Below are 17470 nucleotides of genomic sequence, written 5' to 3' on the forward strand. Positions count from 1 at the left end.
GCGGGGCTGACGCCGGAGCCTGCGGGCCGGGAGCGGGGACCGTGCGGGGGCCCCGCAGGTAAGGACGCTTGGGGCCGGACCCCCCCCCCCAACCGGAGGGTCCCCAGCTGCTCCTACCCCCTGCTGAGGGTCCCCAGCTGCCCCCCACCCCGGGCTGGGGGTCCCTATCTGCCCCTCCCCCCAACCTGAGGGTCCCCAGCTGCCCCCCGCCTCCTACGTAGGGTCTCCAGCTGCCCCCCCCCCCAACCTGAGGGTCCCCAGCTGCTCCTACCCCCTGCTGAGGGTCCCCAGCTGCCCCCCACCCTGGGCTGGGGGTCCCCATCTGCCCCTCCCCCCAACCTGAGGGTCCCCAGCTGCTCCTACCCCATCCTGAGGGTCCCCAGCTGCCCCCCACCCCGGGCTGGGGGTCCCCAGATGCCCCCCCTCCAACCTGAGGGTCCCCAGCTGCCCCCCGCCTCCTACGTAGGGTCTCCAGCTACCCCCCACCCCAACCTGAGGGTCCCCAGCTGCTCCTACCCCATGCTGAGGGTCCCCAGCTGCCCCCCACCATGGGCTGGGGGGTCCCCAGATGCCCCCCCCTCCAACCTGAGGGGCCCCAACTGCTTCCACCCCCTGCTGAGGGTCCCCAGCTGTCCCCCCCATCCCGGGCTGAGGGTCCCCAACTGCTTCCACCCCTTGCTGAGGGTCCCCAGATGCCCCCCATCCTGGGCTGGGGGGTCCTCAGATGCCCTCCCCTCCAACGTGAGGGGCCCCAGCTGCCCCCACCCAGGGCCGAGGGTCCCCAGCTGCCCCCCCACCCCGGGCTGAGGGTCCCCAGGTGCCCTCCACCCCGGGCTGAGGGTCCCCAACTGCTTCCACCCCCTGCTGAGGGTCCCTGGCTGCCCCCCGCCCCGGGCTGAGGGTCCCCAGCTGCCCCCCACCATGGGCCGGGGGGGTCCCCAGATGCCCCCCCTCCAACCTGAGGGGCCCCAGCTGCTTCCACCCCGGGCCGAGGGTCCCCAGCTGCCCCCCATCCCGGGCTGAGGGTCCCCAGTTGCCCCCCACCCCATGCTGAGGGTCCCCAACCGCCCCCACTTGAAGCTGAGGGTCTCCAGCTGCTTCCACCCCACGCTGAGGGTCCCCAGTTGCCCTCCCCACCGCAGGCTGAGGGTCCCCAGATGCCCCCCCTAAAGGTGAGGGTCCCCAGTTTGCCCCCCCCACCCCAGCCCACTGCTGCTGCCTGGAAACAAAGTCAAAGTTCATTCATTCATTCAGTAGTATTTATTGAGCGCTTACTCTGTGCAGAGCACTGGACTAAGCGCTTGGAATGGACAAGTGGGCTACGGATAGAGACCGTCCCTGCCCCGTGACGGTCTAATCGGGGAGACAGATGGACCAAAACAAGACAACGTAATCCCGATAAATAGAATGAAGGGGAGGGACCCCTCATTAACAAAATAAATATAAAAATATAGACAAATGAGCACAGTGCTGAGGGGAAGGGAGAGGAGCAGAGGGAAAGGGGGCTTAGCTGAGGGGAGGGGAGCAGAGGGAGAAGGGGAAGCTCAGTCTGGGAAGGCCTCTCGGAGGAGGCGAGCTTGTGGGTGCGGATCTTCGGGGGGGCGGTCAGGGCCCCCCCGGGGAGTCTGCTGCCGACCCTGACCCGGCTGGACGGGGGTATCTGTCGAAAGATGGATCGATTGATCGATTGGGGGGTCGGTCTGCGGGCTGGCATGGGCGGTGGCTTTTGGGGAAACGGGCTTTGAGGTCACGGCTTCCTCTCTTCTTCAGGCCCCCTCCCCACCTGTCACCGTCACTTCGAAATTGACCTCTCCCCCCCCCCCCTTCTCCCCTTCCCGTCCTCCCCATCCAGGGTCCGGCTGGCCGAGGCCTCCCGCGGGATGCCGTCCGGCGGGGGGAGATAGCGGGCCCCCCGCGCCCCGGTTTGGTGGCCCCGGGACGGGGCGCGGCCCCCCTCCCCACCGTCCGCACCCGGGATGGAGCTGGACGCGCTGGACTGGCTGCTGACCCCGCTGTCCCAGCTGGTGTCGTGGGGGGCGGCCGGGGCCATGGTGTTCGGGGGCGTGGTCCCCTACATCCCCCAGTACCGAGACATCAAGAGGACGCAGAACGCGGACGGTTTCTCCACCTACGTTTGTCTGGTGCTCCTGGTGGCCAATGTCCTGCGCATCCTTTTCTGGTGAGAGGCGACCCCCTCCCCGACCCCTCCCCTTACCCCCCCCATGCCGCCCGTTCCTTCGGTAGTCTTTGTTGAGCGCTCGCTATGTGCGGAGCACCGTACTAAACGCCCGGAATGGACAATTCGGCAACAGATGGGGACCATCCCGGCCCGACGACGGGCTCGCGCGTGCTACCTGGACACACAAACAGACGCCGCCCTGCCGCACCTGAACACCCGTGGCCTTACCACATGCGACACCCACGGCCCCACCCAACCATCCCCACCCTCCCCCCGCCCACCCGCACCCCCGTATCCCGCCGCTCGGACTCGCACCCCCCCCCCCCCCTTTACTGCCCTCGGGAGACTGGGCAGTGGCGACAGGATGTAGGGGATTTTGTTTGGGGAATTCTTTCTTTGAAGAGTGGAATCTGGGATGGGCTGAGAGAGAAGGGCGCTTGCGCAGAGGCACCACTTCCTCTTTTAAAGGGAAATCCTCCTCCCTCGCTCCCCGCTTTTCGCTCGGAGAGAACGGGAAGCGGTGGGGTCCCGGGCCGCGGGGAGGAGCGGAGTCGTCCTCGGCTCCTGAGTCTCCGGGTCGTCCCTGGAGGTTTTGCTCTCTCCTCCCGCTCCGCTTCCCGTGCGGGGGAGAATCTTCGAGGGGGAAAGGCCCAAGGAATCGGCTTTCACTTTGGGGAACGAGCCCCAGGAAGCCAGCCTGCACCCTCGCTTCCTCCCTGCCGGGGCTGCTCGGGGGACTCTCCGCTGCAGCCCCAGGTGTGTCGAGTGCTATCCTGGATCATTAGCTAGAGCACGGCCCAGAGGAAAGAGCAGGGGGCCGGGAGTCAGGAGCCCTGGGTTCTAATCCCCGCTTTACCCCCCGGCCTTCTGGGTGACCTTGGACGAGCCCCTTAGCTTGCCTGGCCCTCGGGATCCTCATCTGTAAAATGGGGTTAAGATACCTGTTCTCCCTCCTTCTTCGACTGGAGGCCCGGATGGGACGGGACCTGATCCGTTCCGGTTCTCTGGGTCTCTCCCCCGGCGCCTCGCCGGAGGGCTTGGCCCAGGGTGAGGACAGATACCCCCATGGTGAACCAACTGGGTGTGAAGTTGTCGCAGAGCACCGTGCCCTTTAAGAATCTGGAGGGGAGGAGGTTTGGGGGGCTGGTTTCCAAGGCCTCAGCCTGGAGAGAGTTCGGAAAGCCAAGCCTCCCCCCGCCGCCCCGGGCTTAGGGACGAAACCCCCTTCGCAGCGAGTGGCCGCAAATCGCCCCGACCGAATTCCAGAAAAAATCAGCCAGCGAAGGAACGAGCGCGTTCCCCCTCCCCGTCAGCGTCTGGCTCTCTCACCTCGGGAGGGTCCGCGTCTCACCACGGTTGCGCGTCCACCTCGGCGTGGATTAAACGCTTCCCGCGTGTCAGAGCTCTGTGCCGAGCGCCCGGCCGGACCCGGGGCGCCAGGCCCGGCTCCAGAGCCTCCCCTCACCGGCCGGACGCCGGTCCGAGCCCTCGGCCCATCTTGGCGAGGCCTCGGCGGGTGGCCGGAAGCCAGCAGCCGCGGGGTTCTCTCTCCTAAAGTTGTTTCCATTTAAGCCGCTCGTGTTCCCGGTTGGAACGACGCTGGGGAAAGGCTTGTTTGCTTGCAGAGAGAGAAAGAGAGGGAGATATGGTGGGGGAAAGGGTTGCGGGGGCGGCAACCGTCCGCTCTTCTCCTCCCCGATTGAGGGGGACGGCCGTCTCCCGGTTCGAAGATAACGCTGCCGTCGGTAGGCCGCAACTGTTGGCGTGAGGGCCGCGGGGTGGGACCGCCTCGCTTTTCCGCCCGCCGCCCGCGGAAACCCGTTTGGGCACCTTCCTCGGCCGCCGGTCGTTTGGGAGCGCGTCACTTAGCGGCGGTGCAGAGGGGAGAGGTGTCCCCCCCACCGGCGCCTTCTGCGCCGGACCCGTCGGTGCTGCAGCGGGGAGGGCTTGCACTGTGCCATCCGCACCCTCTCGCCCGGGGGACGGTGCAGAAAGTTGGCCGGCAGGGAGGACGATGGTGACTCAGCACGGGGTCGGCCCCGAGTTTATCTCGAAGAAACGCCCTTCCCGACAAGCGGAGCTGCCTCTGTGGAGCTTGAGAAACCCCTCTGCCCCGAACCGAACGTGCGCGGGCGGACAGGAACCCCATTGGGGCCAGCAGGGAAAAAGGAAGAGTTGGCCTGCGGTCGGGAGCGTCGTAACAACCCAGTGGCCACCGCTTGTCCGTCTGTGTTCGTTTCTACGGCCCGCGGCCCTTGTGTATATATGGCACGAACTCGGCGGTCGTCTATTCTGGGACTGCTACTTGTAAATACCTTTCCGCCTTTTTTAAAAATGGCATTTAAGTGCTCGCTATTTGCCCGGTAAGCGCTCGGGGGCGGTACCAGCCGATCGGGTTGGACTCGGTCCGCGTCCCATATGGGGCTCACGGTCTCCGTCCCCGTTTCACGGATGAGGTAACCGAGGCCCAGTGAAGTGACTTGCCCAAGGTCGCACAGAGGGACAAGTGGCAGAGCCGGCGTCGAAACCCAGGGCGTCTAAGTCCCAGGCCCGTGCTCTTTCCACTAAGCCACGCTGCTGCTTTTGGGCAGGGAGCGTGTATTGCGCTGCTGTCGTACTTCCCCAGGCGGTCAGTACGGCGCCCTGCTCCCGGTGGGGATGAGGAAAAACCACTGGTATCCCAGAAGAGGGAACACCAGGAGGAGGGGCGTCCCATGCACCGCGGCGACGGGAGATCTCGGGAGACCCACCCTGGCTGGGGCTCAGGGCAGAGCCCCGGGTACCTGCTCCGCCGGCAGTGCCGGGAGGTGGTTTGAAAGACCGGTTCCAGGCCTGGTCTTTCTCTTGGAAGCCGGCCAGCTGGACGTTTGGGAGACCCCTGGGACCCGTGGCCCCAGAGACCGCCCCAAGCCTCCCTCCGGTCCGGGGATCGAGGAGCCCGGTGAGTTCCGGTGTCCAGTTTCCCGCCGGGAGCAGGTTTGCAGCTTCGGTCCAAAGTTCTGTTTCCATCTGGCCTCTGAGACGCGGGCAGTGTCTGCGGCGGCCGTGACCCCCGCTGGGGCCGCCGACCGGGCCGGGACCAGCCGGCTCGGGGACGGGGGCCCGGCCGCGGAAACAAAGCCGTTTCTGTCCGGCTCGGACGGCCCGGGGCCTCTCTCCAGCAGTTCTGCTTCTCGAGGGGAGGGGGAGGGGGAGTTCTGCCTGCCAGGCAGGCGTGGGTTCGGGTGGAGGGCTGGTTTCCAAGATGGATGGAGTACGCAGGAAGGTTGGAAAGCCAGGTGTTTGTTCCAGGTCACCCGTCCACCCAGGCGGCAGTCTTATTTTTTTTAAAATGCTATTCGTTAAGCGCTTACTACGCTCCAGGCAGAGCACCGGGGTAGATAGGTACAAGCTGCTCGGAGTGGACACAGTCCCTGTCCCAGCTGGGGCTCACAGTCTTCGTCCCCGTTTTTACAGATGAGGGAACTGAGGCCCAGAGAAATGAGGCCACTTGCCCGAGGTCACCCAATAGACGGGCGGCGGAGGCGGGATTAGAACCCCGGTCCTTCCGACTCCCAGGGCCGGGATCTGTCTGATCCCGGCAGTTATCATCGATCCCTATTCTACAGAGAAGGAAAGCGAGGCCCAAAAAGCCCGAGGTCACCCGGCAGCCCGGAGTCGGGACCGGAAGCCCGGGTCCCCCGACTCCCAGGCCCGCGCGCTCTGCGTCGGGCCGCACGGCCCCCATCCCAGCCGGGCCAGGCGGCGAGGGCCGCTGCGACGCGGGGGCGAGTGCGGGTCCCGCAACCCCCGTCCCCCGGCGCGCTCCCTGACGGGTGTGGTCTGCCCCGCAGGTTCGGACGGCCGTTTGAGTCTCCTCTCCTGTGGCAGAGCGTCATCATGACGGCCACCATGCTGCTGATGCTCAAACTCTGCACCGACGTGCGGGTGGCCAACGACCTCAGCGGGAAGCGCCGCGCCTTCACAGGTGGGTGGCCACGCGGCCCTTCCCGCGTTGCCGTCTCTCCGGCCCCCCGTCTCGCCCCGTCTCTCTCTGCTGCATTTCCTCCCCACCCCATCCCGGGGCCAGAGGGGTCGAATCCCGTCACGGGCGAAGGGGGAGCCCACCGTCACCCCACCCGCAGCCCTCAAGTCCAACCCAGGGGTCCCGCGGAAGCTTAGAGCCCCGACAGTGCAACCCGACCTCTTCCCTTGGAATTCCGGGCACGGGAAGCCCCGCTCCTTTGGGAAGCCCCGCTCCTGTGGCTTCACCCTTTGCTCCGGACAGATCCAGACCGAAATAGAACGGGAAGCGTACGCCTCCTTCCCTTCCGGCACCTCCCCCGCCCCCCCCCCCCCCCCCCGCAGGTCCCGATTTTCCCTGCCGACCCTCTGGGTCGGGAAAGGGCTAGTGCCGGCCTGGCGACGAGCGGTGGCTCCGTCGGCCGGTTGGACCGGCGTCCGGCTCGCCCCCGCAGGGTTGCCCGAGTCGACTCCCGGCGAGTGCCTGGCCGCTCTCCCTGTGGTATTTGTTGAGCGCTCACTATGTGCCGGGCACTGTACTGAGCACTGGGGTAGGTAGGAGCTGATCCGGTCCGGGTCCCCCGTGGGGCTCACGTCACTAATCTCCAATTTTACAGACGAGCTAACTAAGGCACCGACAAGTGACGTGACTTGCCCAGCAGACGAGTGGCGGAGCCGGGATTAGAACCCAGGTCCCCCTGACTCTCTGCTCCCACCCCTCTCCCCGTTGGGGCCCCCCGGGTCTGCAGCGCCTGCCTTAGGGGGGGCTTCCCCAGCCCTTCCTCAGTCCTCCTCTGCCTCCCTCCTCTCCCTGCTGCTCCTTCTCCTTTCCCACCTAATTTGTCCCGCGTTCCAGTCCCTTCGGTCCAGTGGCCTGCAAGCCGGTCGGTCCTCGGCGGGTGGTGACTCAGGTGGAAGGAGGGAGCGTCTCCTCTCTGTAAAGGTGTAGACTCTGGTTCGGATCACCCGCTGGCCTCCCCCCGGCTCACCTGGAAGGGAGCCGGTCATCCGTGTGGTCGCCGCAGGAGATTGGGTGACGATCCTGCCGGCCCGGACCCTCCCCCCAGCCCCCCACCGCATCCCCCTGGGACGGGGCCAGTGCCGGGGGTCTGAACCCACTGAGGGTCTGGTCTGCCAGGCTTTTCGCCGCGTCTCTCTGGCATCCGCAGGGAGGCTCGGAAAGTGAAAGCTCCTCGAGGGCAGGGGACGTGTGGTTTGCTCTCGGAGGACCGTTCCAAGTGCTCGCTCCGGTGCCGCGCCCTCGGGAGGAGCTCAGTACGTACCGTCGGTTGGCTGCCGGATGGATTCCGGAGGCTCTCCCCTGCATCCGGGCACCCAGCCGGGGAGCGGTTGACTGAGGAGCCAGCGGGGGCCTCCCGCCCCGCCCGGGGCTCCGGTCGTCCGTCCCCTGGCAACGGATTACGGTCACCGTGGGGAAAGGGCGAGGAGGCCCGGACGGTCGTGACCCCGGGGGCGGCCGGGGGGCCACCTTGGCATCGCTGCGGTCCTCCCCGCCCCCGCCTCTGGCCCGCTGACCCAGGTCCAGGCGAAGAGCCTTCGCTGACTGAGTTTTCATTCATTCAGTAGTATTTATCGAGCGCTTACTATGTGCAGAGCACTGGACTAAGCGCTTGGAATGTACGGAGTTTTCTCAGCGGTCCGAGAGGAAGGGCACCCCGGGAGGCAGCGAGGCCCAGCGGCAGACGCCCGGGACCCGGAGTCCCCGCTCTGCCGCCGGCCTGCCGCGCGTGCGACCCGGGGCAGATCGCCTCACCTCTTGGAGCCTTGGTTTCCCGCTCCCTAAAATGGGGAGAGTTCCGCTCTCCCTCTTAAACTGGGAGCCCAGTGTGGGACTGGGGGTAGCCGGCTGGAAATCAATCCGTCATTTGTCTTGAGCGCTTCCTGCGTGCAGAGCCCTGAGCTTAGACACTTGCAGGTAACAGTAGAAAGGAGACCCAGCCCCTATCCCTAAGAAGCCTCCGGTCTTGGGGAGCGGCACTTCTAGACTCTAAGCTCGTTTGGGCAGGGGATGAGTCCACTATTTCGATTGTACTCAAGTGCTTAGTACAGTGTTCTTTCCGCACTTAGTAAGCACTCAGTAAATCCCATCGACTGGGAGGCAGGCGGGTGGGTAAAGGTCAGCCCCGGTTCTCGCGGGGCAAGGAGAGCGTTCTTGCGGAACCGGTGTTCTGGGAAGTCGGCGGGGCAGTCCCCGGGTCCGCCGCCGGGCTCACGTCTAGATGGTCTCCTCCGGCGCCACCACGCCGGATGGTCGGGGGGACCCGGCACAGCCGCGGGTGGCCGGAGGGCGAGGGCACCTCCCCCGGTGTCAGCGAGAGGTCGGGGAGTCGCACAGAAAGGGGCCGCCGGAAATCACCGTGGCTGAGGGGGCCAAGGGGGAGGCATCCGGGGGGTTCCCGGGCTTCGCGAGGAAACGGCTAAAATTGTCCGTGTCCGAAGATCCGGGCGACGGGCGGCCGGCTGCTGGGAATGAGTCGTGCGACCCTGGGTCCCGCCCACCACGTTGGCGGCCGCCGGCTCTCCCCCATCCCTGCTCTCGGGCTGCTTGGCCCGCAGCCTGGGTCATCGCGGGGGGCGGGGGGGGGGGGGCGGAGAGGGCCGTTAACTGGGGTGGGAGGAAGTAGAAGCTGCTCCGGAGAGGAGGAAGGGCGCGTGTGCTCTGGAGGGCTCTGGCCCTGGCTCCGCCGCCTCCAGGCATTTCCTGGAGCCACCGCAACCCACGCCTGTCACTCCCAGCCCCCCCCAAGAGCCGCTCCTCCTCCGGTGGCTTATCTGAGTGAGCCTCCGGGCCGCCCCTCTGCCTTCTCCCCCCCAGACCCCTCGCGTTTGGGCTCCACTGGATTTTTGCCTGCCGTTAGGGTGTGCGGGGGGGTGCGTAGTAAGCGCTCAGTAAATACGATCGAACGAACGAACGAACAGGCGAGTGTGAAGGGCCGGGCTGGTGGGGAGAGCACGTGACCGTTTTGCAGGAGAAGTCATCTCCAGGGAGGGACGTGGCCGGGGAGGGCCTGGCCGTATCTCCTTCGTCCACTGTCCCTCCCCCGACCACCGTGGGCTTGGCCCCTTCCCTCCGGCCCCAAGGGCCTTCCCCCTGGATTGACCTAAAGCAAAAGGCGGGGTGGGGGTCCACCCCTCAACCCCCACTCCCCCAGGCCCTGAATTTTCAGATCGTGTGAGGTGGCGGGGATGAATGAGCTCACCGAGGTCGGGGCGACTTTGGGAAAATCAAAGACCCTCGATCCGGGAGGGGTTGGGGTGAAAGCCAGCCGGGGGTGCTGCCTCCCTCCGACCCCATCCGGGGGCGGAAGTGTCTGCGGCCCGTTTGAGGCGTTGGGATCCCAGAACGCCCCCTTCCCTCACGTGCCCCGTACCCGCCTCGGGCCTAATGGCGTGCATTTACTCAGAGCCAAGGGATTTCTGTCCTGCCCGTTTCTGAAGAAGTGTGTACGTGTGCGTGATGGGGGGCAGGGAGGCAGACAGCAGGAGGGATCCCGGGGTGATGGGCCGGTCCAACTTGGCGGAGGGTAGTACTGGGGCGTTTGGCATCTGTTAGAGCTTGGAGCACACGGGGAGTAAGCCTGTGTGCAAAGAACGTGACTGCCGGCTGTGTTATACTGTACTTTTCCAGGTACTTAGTACAGTGCTGTGCACATAGTGAGCGCTCAAATGCCATTGATGATGAGTAGCGGGGGCAAGGGTGGGGAGGGGGCGGCGGCTGAGGGGGATTTGGGGAGGCTCCTCCTGACCCTGTCGCTCAAACTGGTCTCTCTTCTCTCCTTCTCCTCCCTCTTCTTCGCTTTCCCCTTGTCTTCCACCGTAGCGGCAGATAGTCAGGATGAAGAACTCCGAGCCCCGTCCCAGCGCTCCTACCTGGGTACGTACCTCCACTCCCTCCCCGCCCCCCGAGATCACCGGGGCTGGGCAAGGCGAAGGGCGGGGAGGAGCCCGGGTTGAGGGGACGCGGCCCCGAAACCTCTGCCGGGGTCCTCCCGCCCCCCGCCACGCAGAAGCCTGGGGCGGCGGGCAGGGGGTCGCCTGCTGGGAAACAGGGAAAAAAAAGGTCCCATCGGAGGTCATTTCTGAGTTCAGGATTTGGTTTTGTGTGAACTTCCTGCTGTGTCCGCGTGTGCGGGAACGGGTGGGTTTGGTGACCCAGTTTTAGACTTGTCCTCGAGAGTCCGGATGATACATTTCATCAGCGGTTTCCTTTCCTTTAGGCCTCTCGGTGGGGCCTGGCGGGTCGTCCCGTCCTCGGGACTGAGTTTGTTTGAGCGGTAGATTCGCTGTTTGCTGGAAGTGACCCCCGCCGATCCCGCCCCCTCCCAAGTAGGGGCTTTTCGGGGTGTTGGGATCAGCTTCTCCCCGTGAACGCTTCCCCCATTCCTGCTCTTCCTGCTCATCCTCTTGCCTCTTCCCCGCTGTCCCGCATTGGTCCCGCTCCCTCTAGGTGGACACGCGTCCGGAGAAAGGCGGGTTGTCGGGGGCCGCGAGGGCCTACAGCGGGTGGGAGCCAGAAACACCCGAGGACAAGAGGAGGGAAGGGAAGCGGCGCGGGTTGAATCCGCCGGCCCCTGGGGTCGGAGCCGCAGGAGGCCGGGAAGGGAGCCTTCCTGCGCCTCGATCCCACGGGTCCGACACCTTGGGGCTGGAGGGGGCCGGTCTGTCCCCCGGGAAGGGGAGTGAGATGAGGCAGCTTTCGAGACGGGGATGGAAGAGTTTATTCGTCCCCCTCCCCTACCTCCCATCCTCTCCCGGCAGCCACAAGGCTGGGTCAGTGGGGAGAGGCAGGGATGGAGAGGGGACAGATGGGAATGTTGGATGATCCAAGATGGGTTACGGGAGACGGGGATGGAGAGGGGAGAGTCGGCATCGGATGGTCTGCGCCGAGTCCCTGGGGGAGAGTCGGGGGCGTCGGCTAGTCCGTGTCACTCGGGGAGAGTCAGGACTTGTGAAGCGGGAGGGATGCGGGAGCGGGACGGAGGGGCCGTGTCGTGTCTTGGCCTGACGGACACCGCTTCCCAGCGTCTCCCCGGCCCCCTTGCCGGTTCCGGGTCGCGTCGTTGACAAGGAGGGAAGCGTATGCGCCGCTCTCCCTTTTCCTCTCAGGAGGAAATTTCTCTTGGCTTTGGGAGAAATGTTTTCTGAGCCCCGCGGTCACGGACCCTTTGTTTGCCCGAACTGTTTGCCCGGCGACGGGTCCGGCCAGGAGAGGGGTGGCCTGGCGTCGGCAGGAAGCGGCGGTCCCGGCGTCTCTTCTCCCGCTCCTGGGAACCCGGCGGCGGCCCCCGTCTCCCCCCGCCCCTCCCTCCGGGCGCTGGGGGCATCTGGGGCGCCGGGGTGGGCATCCGCGGCCGGGGGGGCGGGAGGGGACGCTTCGGGTTTGCCGGGCGAGGGCCCCCCGGCCGGCCGCCTTCCCGGACGGAGCGTTCCGGTCGGTCGGCGGTGCGAACGTCTGCCCGGACCGGCTGCGGCTACTGAGGAGGGGACTGTATGAGCCCCTCCCAGCTTCTGGGGGCCTGGACCATCCCGGCTGGACTCTGACCCCTCAAGTCTCACCGGGCTCCGTCCCCGGATTTGCCGGTCAGTCCCGAGGCGTCCAGCTGCCAACTGGCCAGTTGCTGCGGTCATGGGAGGGCAAGGTCCGCACCCTCCTGCATCAATTAGGAACGGTACTTTTTGAAGTGCTTACTCTGTGCCAAGCACTATTTTAGGCACCGGGGTAGAAAAGGCAGTCTGATTTGGGCAAGTCACTTAACTTCTCTGTGCCTCAGTTACCTCATCTGTAAAATGGGGATGAAGACCGTGAGCCCCACGTGGGACAACCTGCTCACCTTGTATCCGCCCCCAGCCCTTAGAACAGTGCTTTGCACGTAGTAAGCGCTTAACAAATGCCATCATTATTATTATTATTATTATTCAAACACGGGCTCTGCCTTCACAAGGCTCCAAGTCAAATCAGGAGAAGGGATCTTACCCCAGTTTTACGGAGGAGGAAACCGAGGCCCAGAGAGGTCGAGGGACCTGCCCGGGGCCCCACGGCGGGCCGGGGGCGAGGCCGGGACCGGAACCCGGCTCTCCTAAAGTCCGAACCGTAGAACGCCGTCCGGAAGCCGGAAAAAACGGCGAGAGGACACCCGGGTCATCTCCTCTACTGCCGCGGAGCTACAGCGGAGGGATGGAGGTGGCGATCGGCGTCGGGGGTCCGGCCTGACCGCGCTCTCGTCTTCTCGCCCCGTTGCCAGATTTCGACTTGCACCACTTCTGGCGTTGGAGCCGGTTCAGCGACTACGTGCAGTGCCTGCTGTCCTTCGCCGTGGTGGCCGGCTACCTCACGTACCTCTCTCTGGACTCCGTGCTGTTCGTGGAGACGCTGGGCTTCCTTGCGGTCTTCACCGAGGCCATGCTCGGCCTGCCCCAGCTCTACCGGAACCACCAGAACCGGTCCACAGAGGGGATGAGGTAGGACGCCGGGCCCCGGCTGCCCCGTGCCCCAGCCCTCTTGGACGCCCGGGGCTCTGCGGCGGGCGGCCTCCCTGGCACGGAGCGGGGAGGGCAGAGCCCCGCGGACTTCCGGTTCTGGGAACGGCGGAAGACGCTAGGGTTGGCACTCTGGGCTCTGGGCTGGTTTTTGGAGGCCTCGTGGGGCCGAGGGGTGGGGAAGGATTCCATCTCCCTTTCTGCCCCTTCTCCAAACACACCCTCGGGCGGTAGGGGCTGTCGGAGGGTGTGGATGTGTCGGAGGGGGTGTGAAGCGGCGTGGCCTAGTGGATAGTGCCCGGGGGTCAGAAGGATCTGGGTTCCGATTCCTGCTCCGCCGCTTGCCTGCTGGGTGACTTCAAGTCACTTCACTTCTGCGCCTCGATCACCTCCTCTGTAAAATGGGGATCGATACCGTGAGCCCCGTGGAGTGGGCCCAACCCGATTAGCTTGTATTTACCCCAGTGCTTAGTAGGGTCCCCTTACATAGTAAGCACTTAGCAGGTACCCTAAAAAATTGGGGGCACGGCGGTCGCTGCTGTCAGTCACGGAGGGTTTCCTCAGCGAGGAGGAGTGACACCCCACCCCGCCCGGGGCCCGCCACCTCGCCGACCTCTCCCCGCCATTTCCCGTTGCAGCATCAAGATGGTGTTGATGTGGACCAGCGGAGACACCTTCAAGACGGTCTACTTCATCCTGAACCAGGCCCCCTTCCAGTTCTCCGTGTGCGGGCTGCTGCAGGTCTGCGTGGACGTGGCCATCCTGCTACAGGTCCACCTGTACGCCGCCCGCCCCCAGAAGCCGGCGGCCCACCCCGCCCACCCGGACAGTGCCAAGGCCCTGTAGGGGGCCGGGGGCCGGGGGCCGGGCCGGGCCCGTCCGCCCCGGGAAGCCGGGGGAAGCCCGTCGCGGCCCCCCGGGACCGAGGACGGAGCCGTGGACGCGGAGGTGGCGGCCGGGGGTGGGAGGGCTGCGGCTGGGTGGACGGCCCGCCGGGCCGGAGGGTCTTCCGACCTCCGCGATGGTGCAGGGGGATGCACCCCGTGCACGTCGGTGCACCCCGTGCTCCCGGGTGAGAGAGCGCAGATCCGGAGCTGGTTTTCCTATCACAAGGGCTGGATTCTCATTTTTTAGATTATTTAAATACTCTGCACCCACCCCACGGGTGCCCCCCAGAACACTGGTACGTGGGGTCGCCTACACCCGGAGAGAGCCGTCGGCGGAGGGGAGACCCGAGGAGCCGGGCGTGTGTCGCGTTCAGGCCGGGGGCGTCTTCCCGGAACGGGCCGCAGCCCCGGAGGGAGAGGAGCCCGCGGTGGGTAGGGGGGAGGGGGGGGAGACGGCAGCGTGGGGTGGACGGGTGAGATCGGCTGGAGCGGGACGGCCAGTAACTGTCCCTTTCTTCCCCCGTTGTGCGGTTGTCTGTGTCCGGATTTGGCCGAGGAGAGCGAATGCCCTCTGGAAGCCCGGCGTTGGCGAGGGGCGAGGCTTGGGGGTGGGGCCGAGTGGGCGGTGAGCTGGTGCTCCCCGCCGCTCCCCCTCACTCCCTTGCATCCCCTCGCCCCAGCACTGGGCTAAACACATTTTTAAGTATTTATAATTGAGTCCACTGTGCTCCTTGGATGGCGGGCAGGCGGGTCCTGGCATTGCTCCATCCAGATGGGCCTGGCTGCCCAGGGCTTTGCCAGGCCACTGGGGGTGTCTCTAGTCTGTCCTCTTGGCCTTTGGTGCACCCCCAACTCGGATTTTGCAGGGTGGGGGGGCAGGGTGTCCCAGAGAGTTCACTCCCGTGACCGCCCCCAGAAGTGGGAGGATGTGGCCTGACTCGATGCTTGCTGGACCGAAAGGACCGCGGGGGGCGGTGAGGGTCCAGGTGTGAGTGGGCGGGGGGAAGGCGGGACGGGGGCTTGGCGGAGCTTGGGGGGAGGGGGGCTGGACCCTCCACGGTCAAATGTGGCCCCGGGGCTCCCTGCTCGCTTCCAGCTCAGGCGTGGCCCGATCTGGCCTGGTCCTGGGCCCTTCTAGCCAAAGTGACCTTACGGGGACAGGGTCCGGGTCCGTAGGGGGTGGGCCGGCCGGCCCCGAAGGCTGCTCGGAGGTGCCCCGCCACCACGCCGTCCCTGGCTCTGCTCCTGCTGAGGCGGAGGGATCTGGGAGGGTCCGGGGACTCACCCGGGAGAGCATCGAGGCCGGTCGGTGCTCCTGGGCGAGGAGGGGCAGAGGGGCTGGGCCCGTGGGGTTGCGGGGGAAGGAAGGCGCGACAGGATGGCGGGACGCACTCGGACCGGCCCCAGTTACGTTGAACGTTGGTAGGCCCGAGCATTCGCGGTGGGGCTCCCTCCGCCCACGCGGTGGAAATCGAGCCAAGCGTGAGCGTGGCCGCATCTGGGTGAGCCTACCCACGTGCGCGGGGCCACGTCTGTGAGTACATACGCCTGTGTGACCGTGTGTGTGTGTGTGTGTGTATGTGTGCGTGCGCGTCTGGGTAGGTTTGATATGCGGGAAGGGGCCGGGCACGGGGCTGACTGCGGGTCAGGGGTCAGTGACCTTTGGCTCTTGGGAAATTTTTGTCGACTGTGGTGACTTTTAACAAATAAATTATACTATCCAGGGCGGCGTGCAGTCTGTCTGTCCATCCGTCTGTCCGGCACAGGGCTGGGAGGGTTCGGGGAAGCGGCCGAGGAGCCCGCGGACTCCAGGACCTCGGCCTCCCGGGAGCGGACTCCTCCCCGCGGGGCCCTGAGCCGGGCTCCGCTCCTGCCCTTACCCCCCGTGCCCTCGGACACGCTGAGGGGCTTGGGGAGAGCCCCCGCATCCAGGACCACCCCCCCAAATTGCCTCTTCCTTCGCCCCACCCGGCGTCTGGTGGCCGGAGTCCCAGAGGCTCTGGGGAAAGAGCAGAGCGGGGCCGGAGATGGGCTGTGGCCGTTCATCCCCCCTCGAGGCCTCGTTCCTGGCCTTTCTCGATGTCCGGCGCTCCCGGGGACGGAGCGGGGCCCCGCTCCCCTCTGTGAGCTCCACCCAATTTGGTTGTGAAGCTCAAGTCTCCCGGAGGCTTTGGGGAGGAGAGAAGGGCAGCAGAAACACTTGACCTGTGGTGGTGAGGCTTCATCCCCCGGGTACTTACAAGCTGTGTCCCTACGAACCCGGCGGTGGGCCAGGGGCGTCCGGCGGGGGTGCCGGTTGGGTCGAGGGGGCGGAGCACCGCTTGCGTAAAAAAGGAGAGGGCAGAATTGTGACCCAGAAGTCAGAGAGACGGGACTGACTGTGCTTTCACCGGCACCCGCTCTCTGTGGTCTTGCCAGCGTCTCAGAGCTTGAATGGTGCCCCGAGGACGGGTTATGGCTGAGGTGGGTGGGGGTGGGGGCCGATCTTCCAGCCGACTCCACTCTCTCATCTCTCTCTCCGCCTGTAGGGAGTGGAAAGGGCGAACACGGACTGGCCGTTCCCCAAATCCCACAGCCCTGGAGCCGGAGGACTCCAACCTCAGAACAAGCAACGGGAGACATGGTGAGCACGGAGAACTCTTTCCCACAGGAAGTATGTGCTGCAAGAAGCTCCAGCGGAAGAGATTTAAGGGTGACTGACCGTGGTGGGTGACGGGGGGATGGAGAGGGGAGAGTCGGGCGTTGGACAGTCTGGGCCGGGTCACCGGGAGGGAGTGAGGGGTTGTCAGACGGTCCGTGCTGGGTCACCGGGCGAGAGTCGAGATGTCGGATGGTCCGTGCTGGGTCACCGGAGGAGAGGCAGGGATGAAGAGGAGTCAGGTGCGTAGGATGGTCTGTGCTGGCTCACTGCGAGGCGAGTCAGGAGTGTGGGATGGCCCGTGCTGGGTCACGGAGCGGGGAGGGTCGGCGCGTGGCTGGGGACGGGTCAGGGCTTGGGAAGAGAAGTTGCTGGCTTTGGGTGTGTGTTTTTTTCCACTTTGCCAGAAAAGTTGGTGTTGGGGGATGGCGGGGGAGACCCTTTTTATCAGCACCCTGGGTCCCGGAGCTTACCGATCTGCCCCCCAACCTTTCCCCACCCTCGCGGTTGTTGGTGTTACGGTGGTATTTACTCTGCACCAAGCACTCTGCTAAACAGTAACTGGTAGTAGCAGCAGCATTTATTGAGTGACCCCTTGGTGGGGTACACTGTGCTCAGTGCTTGGGAAGTACAGAACAACGAAAGGACACGTTCCCTGCCCGCAAGGAGCTTCCACTCTCACTGGCGGGGGACGAACGTAAAAATATCTACAACTTGCATGGTCGGAAATAACTGAGTAGACATTTAGGTATGAGAGATAAGGAGTGGGTATAAATCGGTTCCTAAAGGCTGGAGTAGGTGAAGGGATGGTATGGCTCAGGGGGTTGGAAAATCAACCGAGGAAGGCTTGTTGGAGGAGATGGGATTTTAGGATTTGAATGTGGACAGCTGGGGTCTGGCGGATGTCTGGGGCGGGGAAGGGCAGGAGCAGGGAGTCGGAGGAGGGAGAGTCAAGAGCTAGAAACGTTGGGTCGGGGAGAGCCGAGATAAGAGAGTTGGGGGATAGTGGGAGAAGAGAGCAGACGGGGAGATGTGAAGCCAGTTGTGAGGAGTTTTTGTTTGATGCGAAGAGACAGAGGGAGTTGGTGAGAGGTTCCGAGAAGAGGAGAGGTGTGGGCCGAGTGACGCTTCGGGAAGATCATCCGAACAGCAGCGGGGACCTGTAGTAGAGATCGGAGTGGGGAGAGGCTTGGAGACCCGCCAGGAGGCTGACGCAATCATCTAGCCTGGGCAAGACCGGAGCCTGCCCCAGGCCGGTGGTCTTTC

The 17470-nt window shown here is 65.3% G+C and overlaps 1 protein-coding gene across 3 annotated transcripts; it reads left to right on the forward strand.

Moving 5' to 3' along the window:
- On the forward strand, positions 1-16388 carry SLC66A2 (solute carrier family 66 member 2). 3 transcript variants are annotated; one of them, XM_029053106.1, is made up of 7 exons: positions 1-58; positions 1853-2179; positions 6013-6146; positions 10023-10076; positions 12445-12661; positions 13318-13420; positions 16095-16388. In XM_029053106.1, exons 2-7 carry the CDS (start codon positions 1977-1979, stop codon positions 16191-16193), a joined length of 810 nt encoding a protein of 269 aa, XP_028908939.1. In that variant the 5' UTR covers positions 1-58; positions 1853-1976; the 3' UTR covers positions 16194-16388. The 3 variants fall into 3 exon arrangements, with proteins under 3 accessions (XP_028908939.1, XP_028908938.1, XP_028908940.1); XM_029053105.1 differs by lacking the exon at positions 16095-16388 and having other exon boundaries at positions 13318-15292; XM_029053107.1 differs by lacking the exons at positions 10023-10076; positions 16095-16388 and having other exon boundaries at positions 13318-15292.
- The last annotated feature ends 1082 nt before the right edge of the window (positions 16389-17470 follow it).

The sequence above is a fragment of the Ornithorhynchus anatinus genome, chromosome X2 (assembly GCF_004115215.2).
Source record: "Ornithorhynchus anatinus isolate Pmale09 chromosome X2, mOrnAna1.pri.v4, whole genome shotgun sequence".
Classification (NCBI taxonomy): domain Eukaryota; kingdom Metazoa; phylum Chordata; class Mammalia; order Monotremata; family Ornithorhynchidae; genus Ornithorhynchus; species Ornithorhynchus anatinus.

Coding starts and splice junctions, on each gene's coding strand:
- SLC66A2 (XM_029053105.1), top strand. CDS start 1,977: ATGGAGCTGGACGCGCTGGACTGGCTGCTGACCCCGCTGTCCCAGCTG. Junction 6,147..10,022: donor GAAGCGCCGCGCCTTCACAG/GTGGGTGGCCAC, acceptor CTTCCACCGTAG/CGGCAGATAGTCAGGATGAA. Junction 12,662..13,317: donor CGGTCCACAGAGGGGATGAG/GTAGGACGCCGG, acceptor TTCCCGTTGCAG/CATCAAGATGGTGTTGATGT.